General features: G+C 42.8%; 2 protein-coding genes across 2 annotated transcripts in view; one reads left to right on the top strand and one right to left on the bottom strand.

The window, feature by feature from the left end:
• Positions 1–1,925: 1,925 nt before the first annotated feature.
• LOC306937657 (heat shock 70 kDa protein 1) lies at positions 1,926–4,760 on the bottom strand. The gene is made up of 2 exons (XM_079521554.1): positions 4,543–4,760; positions 1,926–4,128 (listed from the first exon to the last, which is right to left on the bottom strand). Exon 2 carries the CDS (start codon positions 4,113–4,115, stop codon positions 2,196–2,198), a length of 1,920 nt encoding a protein of 639 aa, XP_079377680.1. The 5' UTR covers positions 4,116–4,128; positions 4,543–4,760; the 3' UTR covers positions 1,926–2,195.
• A 2,290-nt stretch (positions 4,761–7,050) lies between these two features.
• The window catches only part of LOC306936725 (Na(+)/H(+) exchange regulatory cofactor NHE-RF2), a 56,196-nt gene continuing 48,154 nt past the window's right edge, over positions 7,051–15,092 (top strand). The window contains exons 1-2 of the mRNA XM_079520340.1: positions 7,051–7,766; positions 9,858–10,157. Of these exons, the coding sequence (XP_079376466.1) occupies positions 7,560–7,766; positions 9,858–10,157 (507 nt within the window). The 5' untranslated portion in view covers positions 7,051–7,559. The remainder of the gene's footprint in view (positions 7,767–9,857; positions 10,158–15,092) is intronic.

Raw genomic sequence — 15,092 nt, 5'->3', positions numbered from 1 at the left:
TATGTCTCCTATTAAATATCCATATTGGTTAAAGTCAGATTTTTTTTTTTTTTTTAAACGTTCACGTACAAAACGTAAAGCACCATTAAATAAAATAGGTTTTGGGAGCTTTAAACCAGTGTGCGGATGTTTTAACCAACAATATGAATAAAACCAACAATATGAATGTCTCATCATGCTCTTAATCTGATCAACAACGACATATTTGTCCCGTATAGTGTATTTGAGAGTATAGTATATATTTGTTTGAGAGGCAGAGCAGACAGAGCAGGCAGAGCAGATAGCAGGCAGAGCAGAGCTTTCGCTTGGAAAGGACCCAGCTAAGCTTAGTGGTTCGAGCATCTGGTTAGGATGCCTCTCGAGCGTCTGCTGGAAGAAGACCCCGAGGCAGACCCTCCATGCTGGACCATGAGTTGGAGGGTTTATATCTCCAATATCTGCCGGGACCACCTCGGTTACTAATGTTGCTCTGGAGAGGAAAGTCTGGAGCTCTCTGCATGGTGGAGCTGTTGCCCCGGGACCCGACTACGGATACGCGATTGAAGATGGATGGATGGAGGCAGAGCAGACATTATATCATAGTCATACACATACACAGCACACAAACACAATTTACCAAAGGGCTTCATCTAAGAGCCAGGTTAAGAGCCTTTGCTGTTGTGTACTTGTGTTGACAAATTATTATTTTCATTATTATTTTGTATCTAGAGTAGACCACATTCCTGTCTGAGCTGTGGGCCAGGACACTTTAGACTAGAGAATGATAATGGACTTTTCTCAGACAGCACATGCCACTTAAACATCACAGTTGAACTGACACTTTGATATGATTACTTTCACTATACAGTAAAACCATCTGTGCAAATGTAACACTGAGGCCCCTTTTCCACCAAAATAACTTTGGTTCTAGAACTGGTTCCGTTCTAGATTCTTGGAACCTTGGTGCTTCCACAGAACCGACAGCCATTGTTTGGTTCCAGTTCCAAACCAACTATTAAGGTTCTGAACCAACTCACGTTCAGTGGAAACACTCTGAACTGGTTAAATAAGCGGCCGCGGGAAAAAAGAACCAAACCGGTTCAAACCCAGTGGAAAAGGGGCCTGAGAGTACACATGGACACATTAAAACTGTGTAGTCTCCCCAGTCTTACATAAACTCACGTTGCCAAAACATTGCAAGTAAAATCCTCAGGGTCAATTTAATAGACAGTGTAATGGACCAGTTTGAATACATTACATCTGTATGATTATGATGAATATTGTTATTGTTTTTAACTAATGCTTATCACGTCAGTACCCTGGTACCTAAGACCTCAATGGCTATAATAATGTTATCAGGGACTGAGTTCTAGAATTATCAATGAATGAAGACATGGTATTGTATTGGTCTTGTATATTATAAGTTAATTGTTGTGGGTATATATCTAGCCTATACTATACTAGATCTTCTCTCCCCACCTGGTTACTTAGTTCAAGGTGCCACTTCTGAACTAGAAATACTGTTGTATTGACTGTATGACAACCAGTGTTGATACTTTGATAATAACATGTATCTATATCAGAGCCTAAGGAAATCGAGAAATACAGATGTGGCGGAATTTAAACTGGGATATTTGCAGACTTCTCTTGAATGGAAAAGGATGGAAAGTTTGTTTATGTAACACAGTTTCTGTCAGTACGCTTAAGATGTTGGAATGAAGTCTGCTAGAGTCACTCTTCATCTTGTGGTCATCACATTCAGTGGTGAATTTCAAATGGCAAATGTTAATATTGAGTTACTCTTGAACTCCTTCAGATGGGTTTCAGATACTTTACAGATACTCAGATACTTTATTAAGAAAATACTAAGAAAATGCCATCAATGTACCTACCTACCTACCTACCTAATTGTAAATGTGAATAACTCAGGACATATTATTATGATGAATGATGATATTTACATATTTATTTTATTTAAAAGATACCAAAGCCACCAGCAATATTCAATTTAACATTTTACTGCAATGTCCAGCATTGCATATTGTAAATAAAATACAAATAAAAGTAATGAATATACAGTGAATGTACTGTACAATATAGTACATGATCAACAAAACACAAATGACCTATAATCACACATAGATTAAAGTGTAAGTACAGTAAGCATTATCATCTCTTTTTTCTTCCTTTTTTTAAGTCCATAAACAAATATTAAATTAGTCAACCTCCTCAATGGTTGGGCCCTGGGAGTTGCCTTGGGCCTGCTGTCTGCAGCTGCCTGCTGGCATTCCTCCCTGATACAACTTGCTGATGATGGAGCTACACACTTTCTCCAGCTCTTTCTGTTGATGCTGATATTCCTCTTTATCAGCCAACTGGTTGTTCTCCAGCCAGGCTATGGCCTGATCACACTGCTCAATGACCTTCTTCTGGTCCTCTTCACTGATCTTCCCTTTCACGTTGTCATCTTGTACACTGCTCTTCATGTTGAAGGCGTAGGATTCCAGGGAGCTCTTGGCAGTGATCCTGTCCCTCTGAAGGTCGTCTTCAACTTTGTATTTGTCAGCATCCTGCACCATCCTCTCGATCTCTTCTTTGCTGAGCCGACCCTTATCGTTGGTAATGGTGATTTTGTTCTCTTTGCCTGTACTTTTATCCACTGCAGACACTTTCAAGATACCATTAGCATCAATGTCAAAGGTGACCTCGATCTGAGGAACCCCTCTAGGAGCAGGTGGGATTCCTGACAGCTCAAACTTGCCCAGCAGATTGTTGTCCTTGGTCATGGCTCTCTCTCCTTCAAACACCTGGATGAGGACCCCAGGCTGGTTGTCAGAGTAAGTGCTGAAGGTCTGGGTTTGTTTAGTGGGGATAGTAGTGTTCCGTTTAATGAGGGCTGTCATAACTCCTCCAGCTGTCTCAAGGCCCAGGGAGAGAGGTGCCACATCCAGCAGCAGCAGGTCTTGAACATGTCCTGATGTATCGCCTGACAGAATGGCAGCCTGGACAGCAGCTCCATAAGCCACCGCCTCATCTGGGTTGATACTCTTGTTTAGCTCCTTGCCGTTGAAGAAATCCTGCAGGAGTTTCTGGATTTTGGGGATTCTGGTGGAGCCTCCAACCAGGACAATGTCGTTAATGTGTGCCTTGTCCATCTTGGCATCGTTAAGGGCTTTTTCCACAGGCTCTAATGTTCCCCTGAAGAGGTCAGAGCACATCTCCTCAAAGCGAGCCCTGGTGATGGAGGTGTAGAAGTCAATGCCCTCAAAAAGAGAGTCAATTTCAATGCTAGCCTGGGTGCTGGAGGAAAGGGTTCTCTTAGCTCTCTCACAAGCTGTGCGCAACCTCCTCAGAGCTCTCTTGTTTTGGCTGATGTCCTTCTTGCATTTCCTCTTAAACTCCTCCACAAAGTGGTTGACCATGCGATTGTCAAAGTCCTCCCCACCCAGGTGAGTGTCTCCGGCTGTAGCCTTCACCTCAAAGATACCATCCTCGATCGTCAGGATGGACACATCGAAGGTGCCCCCACCCAGGTCAAAGATTAGGACGTTGTGTTCTCCTGACTTGCCTTTGTCTAGTCCGTAGGCGATGGCGGCTGCAGTTGGCTCGTTGACTATTCTCAGTATATTCAGCCCTGCAATGGTGCCAGCATCCTTTGTAGCCTGCCTCTGTGAGTCATTGAAGTAAGCTGGGACTGTGATGACAGCATTGTTCACCTTCTGGCCCAGGTAGGCCTCAGCAATCTCTTTCATCTTTACCAGGACCATGGAGGAGATCTCCTCTGGGTTGAAGCATTTGTTCTCCCCCTTGTATTCCACCTGAACTTTGGGCTTTCCTCCATCACTCACCACCTCAAAGGGCCAGTGCTTCATGTCTGACTGCACCACTGCATCATCAAACTTCCGACCAATCAGTCTCTTGGCATCAAACACAGTGTTGGAGGGGTTCATAGCCACCTGGTTCTTGGCTGCATCTCCAATGAGTCTCTCAGTGTCAGTGAAAGCCACGTAGCTGGGGGTGGTTCTGTTGCCCTGGTCATTGGCAATGATTTCTACTTTGCCATGCTGGTAAACCCCCACACAGGAATAGGTGGTTCCCAGGTCAATGCCAATAGCGACACCTTTTACTGCAGACATTTTTAATAATTACCTATAGAAATAAATGAACGAAGGTACATTTTACAAACATGAAACAATATATGTATAAATTATTATTGAAATTATAATTTATATGTAGCCTAATATAATAAGAAATATAATATAAGTATGAGTTAATTGATTATATTATCTATGATTTATATCAAATAATGTAAAATTGAATACACCAATATTATATTTACTGGGAATGTTATCATTTTTATATTTAATAACATTTAATAACTGATGATGCATATTTTATCACATGCTGTAATTTAAATTAATTTGTTAGTTTCCTGGAAACGCATGTACTATAATAGCCTTGAAGTTATTGCACTTTATTCAAATTAATTAAAATTATGATCATTTACACCTTTCCTTCCGCCTGTAAATGTAGCGTCAGAAACAATAAGCTGGTGGTACTTACTGTGCTGAGAAGTTTCTGTGTAAAAGTATGCAGTGGTGACTGGTCGCTCCTCGCTGTTCACTTGTTCCTAAAGCGTTGTGCTCCTCGGATCTGGTGAAGATAATGTCTGTGTGTCTGACGCACTACTCTTATATATATATTTGTAAAAAGCTTTCTGGATATTTCCACAACTCTGTGGATGTTTCTCGTCGTTTCAGACATCATTGACCAATGAGAGCATTCAGCGTACATTTAGCTTCCGGCGTGATGACGTGCGTACATAACGTCCGCTCTTTCTCAAAAGTTCCAGAAACATGGAGAACATTGATTGATTGATTGATTGAAAATTGTATTAACAGTTTGCAGAATTACAGTACATTTCAAGCACAAACTCAATACAAAGGCTGTTAACTGTGAGTGGACGACCCAATTAAGCATTACACTTGTTTACAACAGGGTCCACCATGTTCAATTCATCAAAACATTTAGAGACGTACAAATAGACACTTCTATATAGACAAAGCACAGTACAGGAATTCATCATAATGGAGGTAAAAAGGGAAAAGAAACATATAGTGAGGGGAAAAGAGGGGGGGCGGTTGGGGGGGATTCAGATTTTACGGGGGCCAGTTTCGAATTGCAGCCATCCGTAGGTGCCCTTTGAGAGCGGTTTTGAAGGAGTCAAGGGATTCGCATGTCTTAATGACTGTTGGTAGGGCGTTCCACATTTTGGTGGCATAGGAGCGAAAAGAATTTAGTCCCTTGTTTGTGCCGAATCTGGGTTGAACATGATTCGTTGCACTCCCTCTGGTGTTGTGGGTGTGGACTTCGTTAACATTACAGTGCATAACAGTGCTGAAGAACTTAAGAAGTGATACCTGCAAGTATAACAAACAGGATCTGATTCTGACAGATTGATTGATTGATTGAAGAATTTATTAACAGTTTGCAGAATTACAGTACATTTCAAGCACAAACTCAATACAAAGGCTGTTAACTGTGAGTGGACGACCCAATTAAGCATTACACTTGTTTCCAATAGGGTCCACCATGTTCAAATCATCAAAACATTTAGAGACGTACAAATAGACACTTCTATAGACAGAACAGGAATTCATCATAAAGGAGGTAAAAAGGGAAAAGAAATATATACAGTGAGGGGAAAAAAGGGGGGGGCGGGGGGGGGGATTCAGAAACAGGCATTGGGATTGTTTCCTTAGTAGGCTATGAATAGGCATACAACTTAACACAATATATGTAGTAACCTAGGTGTAGTGTAGTGTAGTATGTGTGTAGTATGTGCATTTTGTGTAGCCGATTTTTTTTTACCACCAAAGGACGTCACAATGCAACCCAATTTGAAATTGTGTTATATTCCCATAAGTGCATTGTCATTATACATTTGATTTTAACATTATGCACAACGATTCTCAATCAATAAAAAGGACGCATGTGATTGTGTTTATGTGTACCACTACCACTACCATCAATAGACTGTAAAAAGGTTTAATATTAGAACGTGTTAGCCTGTGGGATGTGTTTAAATAGGCTATAGTAAAGCCAGGAGAGTAGCAGTGTTACTGTGTTGGTAGCAGTCAGATAGGCTTAATTTCATTCAAAAATAGAATAGAATCTTCCCCAGATTTTGTTGCTAAATGATGACTCCACACTCTCCTTACCTTTTTTTTTAAGTAGGCCTATATTCTTTGCTGGAATTATTGCTGGGGAAAAATGTCCTTGTGTCTAGATGGAAACCTCCACACAGGAAACTATCATTTCTGAATGTTTTATCTATTGATGCATACACGTGAAAAGGTCAAAGCACAATATTATAATATTTGTACTCTTACAATTTCTATTGCTATTTATGTTGTCAGCCATGTATATTACAGCCTATGTTGTTATATGTTAATTTTGTAAAACGTCTTTTTAGTTGTAACCATGCAATAACGTAACCATAGCTAATGGAAGTGCATAGCAGGATGTGTACAAATGGGGGATTGTGTACACTTTAACATGTCTGTCCTTTTTCACTTTGCACTGTGGAACAAATTGTTGAGTGGAGTGTGGGTTGCTCAAGTGTAATGCTTTATTGGGTGGTCCACTCACAGTTAATAGTCTTTGTATTGAGTGGTGCTTGAAATGTACTGTAATTCTGCAAACTGTTAATACATATTTCAATGTAAAATCAAGAATCCATAATAAAAACGTGGTCATAAAAAATAGATGGTGGCATAACTAAAGTAAATCTCTAAAAAAAAATATATATATATATATATATATATAGCAGATCGATACCGGTAACTATTTTCAGTATTTATGAAAATGTCACACAAAAAAATAACTTAAACGCATTTAAGTCACCGTCGATGTATGACCACCTGGGGGCTGTGCTGCAGCATTTACCAAGCAACTCCCTCGAAGTTGCAGGCAAAAGTCAGGGCTAACTGAGAGGTGGTGCTATTGCGCACAACAGCCAGCGCCAACACCGCTCCGATGCGATGGTAATTTAATCCATATTCCCCAACCGGTTGTAATGGATAAACGTCGTGACCATAGCATATAGCCAGCGCTCTGTTGCCTTTCTCTAGTCCAGTGCACTGTGAGGGGGGTCTCCCGTTGTAAGGATGGGCTGTTGCACGCACTGAGTTCTGCGCGCCCGAGGGATCCGCTTTGGAGAGTCCTCCATACAGAGCAGCACAGCAGAGCTCCATCCAGCTTGTCTACGAAGGCACGAGCGCGGGACTTGTTGCTCGTCGTATTTATTTTAAAGGGTTGTTGATTTTTTCTTCCTTCATTAACCTCTGAGCTGGGAGTTACGCTCCTGGAGAATATCTACTGCGTCTGGTTCTAGTGCATGTGATCCCGACCTTCATGGGAAAAAAGTGTGCGCACATCGAACCGATATGGTGTTTCCACTGCGTGAAAGTTTAGTGTGCGACCGCCTGTAAAACACTGCATTTGGATTATCATTTTTTTCTCTTCCTTTTTTCCCTGACGGCTGTGGAAAGTTGAACGCAACAACAAGCGTGGATATAATGGCCAGCGTCTTGAAACCGCGGCTTTGTCTCATGACAAAAGGGGACAACGGGTATGGGTTTCACTTGCACGGCGAGAAGGGGAAGAGCGGACAGTATATTCGTAAAGTGGAGCCCGCCAGTCCTGCAGAGGCGGCGGGGCTCCGCGCCGGGGACCGTGTGGTGGAGGTGAACGGGGACAATGTGGAGAAAGAGACGCACCACCAGGTGAGAGCACCGCGCGCGCGTGTGCGCGTGTATGCGTGCGTGCGTGCGTGTGTGTGTGTGTGTGTGTGTGTGTGTGTGTGTGTGTGTGTGTGTGTGTGTGTGTGTGTGTGTGTGTGTGTGTGAAATGAATACATTAGCACTGGGGATTTTACTGTGTGGCATTAATTAGCATTCTCTTCACAACTTTTTGCACCGCATCCAACTCTTAAACAAAGTGACAACATCAGTACTGCTGCGTGTTTACTGCACATGATGCCAAGTCCAGATCTGCTCATCTGTGCAGTGAAAACAAGCAGACTTCGCAGGTCACTGCTGGTAAATGTCAAAACGTCACCGTCCTCACCCCACCTCCATCCCTCATTCAGGGGACTGGGACTCCACTTCCCTCAGCAGCATACTATGAGTGTAAAAATGGACCCAAACGGACGGGTCCATCTTGCAATGTGCAAGATTGTCTTTATCCATTTCCATGGACGCCAGCATCCAGGAGGCTGTGTCTCTTGGCGGGCTATCAAGTGGACCACAGCAGAATGTGATTAAGGCTTTCCCAGGCTTACGAAAAGAATCAGAAGAATCAGTCACTGTAAAAATCCTTCAGTGTTGTTGACCCGTCCGTTTGGGTCATTTTTTACACTTAAATTAACTGTGTGTGCTTGCAACTTTACTGCATATCATAACACAGAATGAGACGTGCAGCCAAAAACTAAGAGCATATTCATTCTAGTAATTCTTATGTACTTATGTTATCATTAGCAACCACTGTGACTGTAGGTAATTTGCAGTGGAGTCCAGCTCGTTTGATTGAAAACATTGACAACCGTAATCCATTAAAACTTCAGAAGTAGAATGCTGGACCTTTCTGTAACTAATGTACCCTACCATTAATCAGCTTCATATGAGGTCAAGTCTCTCCACTGTACAAGTTCCAAATGTCTCTTCTTTCCCCATTGTAACAGACACTGGCTTGCATCCATGCTTACAGGAAGTTGGTGACAGACACTTGAAGTGATTTAAAAAAGTTGTTCTAAAATGTAAAGGATGTCCACACAGACAAAAAAGTCAGCTTCAGACAGAGTTAACAACATGAATCCTAGCATCCATATCTGGGGTGAACATTTGTAGCCTGGCTAATAAGCCAGACTCAAATCACACTGTCGTGTAATCCGCCGGCAGGCAATTTGTTTTGCCAACGGCTAATTCGGTCTGGTTTATTAGCCAGGCTAGAACATTTGGTGTAGAGGAAAATCACACCCGTGTGAACTGAGTGGTGCAACTCTGTGTGGGGATCCCTGAGGGGTCCCCGGAACTTCCAGACCCACAGGAACGTGCCCAGGGTGCCGGCTCGGTTCCGTGTGGGCGTCCCCACGGGGTCCCTCTACTGTACTGTACTGTACTGTACTGTACTGTACTGTCACACCCGAAATCACGTAATGGCTGATAAAAATTCAGCTTTCCATCATGCAGCTGTGCAGTGTGAAGCTCAACAGCGCCACATAGCTTCTAAAAAATCAGCTTCTCATCATGCACCTGTGCACAGTGTGAAGCTCAACAGTGCCACATAGCTTCTAAAAACTCAGCTTCCCATCATGCACCTGTGCACAGTGTGAAGCTCAACAGCGCCACTTTGTCACCTATTGGTACTCTAAACAGACAGACAGACAGACAGACAGACAGACAGACAGACAGACAGACAGACAGACAGACAGACAGACAGACAGACAGACAGACAGACAGACACATGCTGTTCCTTGGAGTGGCTGCACCACTCAAAAAAGATGCAGGGGGCCTTGTATAGGGCCCTTGGGGGCTCCGGTCAACTAAACAACTAGGGTTTACTGTAAGTGGTTAATTATTGATTGATGATATAATATTCTCTCCCTGATGTGATGCCCTCTTTGAGAAGGATTGTTTGTAATCTCCAATTGAGCCACAATCAATTTGTGTCTTTTAGAATGTGGTCTGTGTTCTTCAGCACAGTAACATCCTCAGTGAAAAATGACCCAAATGGACTCGTAATCTGGTCTCTCCATCATTGCAACATAATTTCTACTCATCTTCTCCTCCATGTCCCCCCCCCCCCCCTCCTCCCAGGTGGTGCAGCGAATCAAGGCCGTGGACGACGAGACGAGGCTGCTGGTGGTGGACCGCGAGACGGACGAGATGCTGCGCAGCCTCCGGCTCACCGCCACGGAGGAGATGTCGGTGCGGGTGGTGGGGCCCCTCTCCCCACCCTCCTCCTCCTCTCAGCCCGGCTCCCCGTCCCCCTCCTCCTCGTCGGCCCCCTCGTCGCCCAGCAAGAAGAGGGAGAACGGCTCCGTGTCCAAGCAGCCCGTCACGCTGAGTGGCCCGGTCAAGCCCACGCGGAGGTCGCCCTCGAGGACCGCCAAGAAGGTAACGTTTCCGAGGGTCTTATATCATACTTCGTTGGGTGAGGGGGTTCGGTATTACCTCTTGGGGGGAGGGGGGTGTGTATGTCAAGGTAGGTGAATGCTGGTACACAGAACATCTGTGTTTTTCATGCTGTAAAAAACTTTAATATCCCACTTTAGTATTTTAATGTCCAGGTTTTATAATACCTCAGTTTTAATGCCTGGAACACGAATTTGAATGGTTCCACTGTGAGAGTTTCAGAGGCAAACGGTAATAGTCCACTTATAAACTTTTAGCATGTCATTAGCCTGGGGTAAAGTACATTATTATTATTATTATTATTATTATTATTATTATTATTATTATTATTATTATTATTATTATTATTATTATTATTATTACATGCCTTTAATGCGTGAACTGTCTAGAAAAAAGAAATAAAATAAAGCCCCCCAGAGAGAGAGAGAGAGAGAGAGAGAGAGAGAGAGAAGCCCCTTTTCAAAGCCCCCTTTGAAATGCAAAAAAAATGTTTGCATTATGTAAAAGGACTGAGTTTGTGTGACTTGCTGCAGGTGATTCAGTGTTCAGGGACATCTATGAGGTGAAGAGTTGAAGATAAGGCATGTTCAAAATGTATAGCCTGCCTTATACTATATACAGGAAAAGTGTATTCACATTCTCATGTACTAGATGTACATAGGAAGTATCCTTGTACATAGGCGTATAATTACTTGCTTGTTTTAATGTTTCACTATCCTTCCCCCCATTATATACAGTACATTCTCTGTTGTGGCTTTTTTTTTTTTTTTTTTTTTACTTTATCTTATTTCCTACTATAATATGCTTAAGACCATGCCACACCAACTTTACACTGCTTGTCCCTGTACGAGTGAGAGAGGGAGGGACAAATAAACCCCTCTTGATTCTTGATACACAGACAGACAAGTGGCAGAGAAAGATCTGTCCTTTTAATCAGAGTTAAATGAAATGGAATCAGGTCACTGAGACCATCTCTGTGCAACAAACAATCAAGACATTTACCGTTAGACTATAAAGCAGGTAGCGTGTACAATGCATTCTTTAGAGTTTTATCTGAGCACCCATCCTCTGCTTTTGTCTTGCTGGTGTTTGAATGTGGGTTGGTAAACTAGAGAACACTAAGACTGTGTTTTTTTTCCCCAGCTGAGAACGCAAGGCACTCTTATAAAACGCTCATCCAAATTCCCAAAGTAGACGGTACGGGATGTGCATTGCAGAATAGACACTCAACACCTTGTCACGCTGGCTGCTGGCGTTTGTAACATAGTCTAAATATGCAGAGCTCCCAATGAAAACAATTGAAAACATAAGCTGGCCTCAGAAAATAAAAATGCCTTGGTGGACAGACACAGCCAACACGTCATTCCAGAGATGATGTGAGGATGGTCATGTATGTAATACTGTGTGTGTATATGTACTTCTATAAAGTACTGTACAGTTACGTTGTCCAACATACTGTACATAGTCAGAGTGAGTACAGACAAAGTAACAAGTTGCTTAGCAACAGTCATTCAGGTGAAAGAAGAAGCTAACATACAGCACTAACAAAAGAAAAGAAAAAGAAAAACAATATCATCGCTGTCGGGCAGAAATCTTGTATCTCCATGTTTCAACTTGTTATTAATGTTCTTTTTCATAAATTAATCCCTACTTTGTCATTCTACATTATTACACCAAAGTGGCAAAAAATTGCCGATCCACATGCTCACTGAATGAACAAGTGAAAGTGATGAAGTGTATATGTGGGATTTATAAATATTGAACCAATGAAACGTATCAACAAGAGCTTGTCACTAAAATAATAACTACATTGGATCCACTGGAACACAGGTTCTGTTTTCCATTTCCTGAAAAGTAACGGTTTTGGACATACAAGGTTTTCCACCTGACAGCGACGATACTGTATGTCAAATGACCAACCACAAGAAAACATGTCAACCCTGAACTGGTCAGCAAGCAGTGTAGGGGCAGGTTGTTCGTAATGGCCGTTTTCACTCGCACTGGGATACTATTTCACCATGGCCTTGCTTTTCTAGCTGCTTCTAGAATGAGACTAGATTTAAAGATTAGAAGCTATTCTCTGTCCAGTCTCAATGTTTTTTGTGTGTGCGTACGTGCGAGCGCACGTGATGCTTGCGCGAGCACGCACGCACGCACGCACGCGTGCGAGTGTGTGTGTGTGTGTGTGTGTGTGTGTGTGTGTGTGTGTGTGTGTGTGCATATGTATATGTGCCCTGAGGGACGAACATGGTGATCTGACTTGGTTCCAGATCCCATGTTGGAGGTCAAAAGGTCAGGCTTAGGTCAGAGTATGTGACCATTCAGCAGTTAGGGGTATGAGCTCTGACCCCAGACAATGGAGGGGTTCTGTTTCCGCGATGCAGGAAAATATGGATGGATAATATAAATATGTATGTGGATGTTTTAAATGTATGAATGACTTGTTATTATGTACTTTCACTTTGTTATGTGGATGTTCAGCTACTCAACTGGCTTAGAGATGTTTGTGAGAGTGTAAAATTGTGTTGGATCCATGAGGGATCTATTTGTACACATATGTGACCAGATTTGACTGAGGGACTGCCATTGGATTTTCTTTTTTTTTCATGTCATATGAAAAGCAGGGAATCATAGCTTCAAATTGACATATTGGTTGTTCAGTTTGACCCACCAGTTTTGGAGATATAGCTTATAGAGTAATGTCTTGCAGAAAACAGGCTTGAAAGGTTCACTTCTGTGGTCAAATCTGGTCACATATTATTTAAACGCACACCAAGGACTTTACTGTATATACTCTAGTCTAGTAATGAGTCTAATCTAAATGCTTCTGATAATGATATCATCTCCAAATCGGCACCTGTTTCATATTTGTAGTGAAATGATTTTCAAAAGGAAGCTCAGCTCATGTTCCTATGAATATTCAGCAGCCCAGAATCTTCCTGGCCAGTCAGGCTGCAGGAATAAGGATGATCTCAATGAACCAAACACACAGCGTGTGATTGGTTTTATCTTTCACTTGATATTTCTTAATCATACTTAGTCCACGTCGGTTTTAAAAACAGGACGCATTTCCGCTCGGGCTGCCTCTGGTGAACTCAAGTATCCGATGGGGTTATGACTTCACGTGGGCTCTGTCATTCTGTTTTCTGCATTCACACAACATGTGTTTTCACTTATGTTCGCCTCGCCAATATGTGCACAGTGCGCGGCATCCGATTCCAGCGCCATTTCTACAAGAGCACTGATGGGGCCAATCAGTGGACCTTTAAGCGTGTGTGTGGATGTGCGCCCGTGCGCGCGCGTGTGTGTGTGTGTGTGTGTGTGTGTTTATGTTACTTCTGAGCCCTCGCTAGGCTCTTATAGGGCTTTGTGAGTTGTGAAGAGAATTCCCAACAGTCTATGGGGGTCAGATTGCTCAGCTAAGTTCAGGAAATGTTTGAATCCCCCCCAACTCTCTCTCTCTCTCTCTCTCTCTCTCTCTCTCTCTCTCCCCCCCGTGTGCATGTGTCTCTCCATGTCCATTTCTAACAGTGACATTAATGTATACCTTGAACAATTAATAATATTCATACAATCTTAATAAGCAACTGATGGAGGCATAGAGGTAAAACACTATGTGTATGCTCAAACAAACGATTGTGTCCATGTCTCTGCACTACCAACTCCTGCTGGTTGGTTGGGCCGCCTAGCTGTTGTTCAGCCCGCTTGGAGGAGATCTGTGTGGGGGGAGATAGCGGGAACCTCCGCTGTATATGACTGCATGGGTAGGCTATAGGCTCCATTCATTCAATATTCACTTAACTGCTGATTGTGTATTTTTATTGGTTCTCATATTTTCCTCTCGCCAGTCAATTAGCTACACCCCCAACTAGAGATACCAGGATAACAAACAGGCACTGTTGTAACTTCATTGCAAGTTTGTTGTGTCGTCAACAAAAAAAGCTTCAACATGTCTTGCATCTGCACTTTCAAAATGTCACGTCAAAAATTAGCCTTAATGCTAACGAGTTAATCGATGAATGACATGTGATGTGTGGTTTCAACCTGCGTCTGACCTGTGAGGCCACAGTGCCTTTATTATCTACACTTATTACATGGCTTGGTTGAATGCTTGATTCTGATTGGTCAATCGCTTAATTCAGCGGTGAGTTATCTCATGATAATGACCGCTCCGCTGTATAATGACCGCTGCCTAATCAAACCACCACCAGCTGCGCGGCTGCGCCCGCTTGATTTACTGCCGTTTCCAACATAACAGCCATGTAAACACACACACTACTCACACACAATGTAATTTACAGCTAAACATTGCTCTTAAAAATGTTTTTGAAAACATTTGAGCGAGAAATAGACGAAGCAGCTGGACCCGAAAATGGATTCTATTTGATCAACTCACTTCCTTGTTTTCCGACAGTGCTTCAGCCCTGCAGCTGGGCAGACGCAGCCAGCGCGAAGTTATGGAATACCTTTTTTGGATCAATGGATTAATTTATGTTAGTTAGCCATGTAATAAGCGGGATAATATCTGGCTAGGTGGTCATTGTCGGGATATAATTCACCTTCAGGGAGTGTAACCACCTCGGCTTCGCCTCGGTGGTTAAACTCCCTGTCGGTGAATTATCTCCCGACAATGACCACCTAGCCAGATATTATCCCTTACATAATATGCTGATCAAATGAGCCTTCCCAGTCCAAAGTCACGTTAGCCAGGCTACAGTAGTGGTCTACACCAGAGGTTCCCATGCAGCCACTGGTATATGTGTGCTGGTATGCGGGACATGTCCCACTGGTACGCAAGATGGGAATCTTATGATAACCACTGTGGTTGCCGCAAAGGTCACAGTTAACTATGAAATCATGCATTTCCCGTCAGATAGTCAGACAGTGTATCACTCAAAATCCCCATACATAGGTAAA

The sequence above is a fragment of the Electrona antarctica genome (genome assembly GCF_951216825.1).
Source record: "Electrona antarctica genome assembly, chromosome: 14".
Lineage (NCBI taxonomy): Eukaryota > Metazoa > Chordata > Actinopteri > Myctophiformes > Myctophidae > Electrona > Electrona antarctica.
Note: the sequence above shows the minus strand (reverse complement) of the source record. Positions and strands in the feature narration are given on the sequence as shown.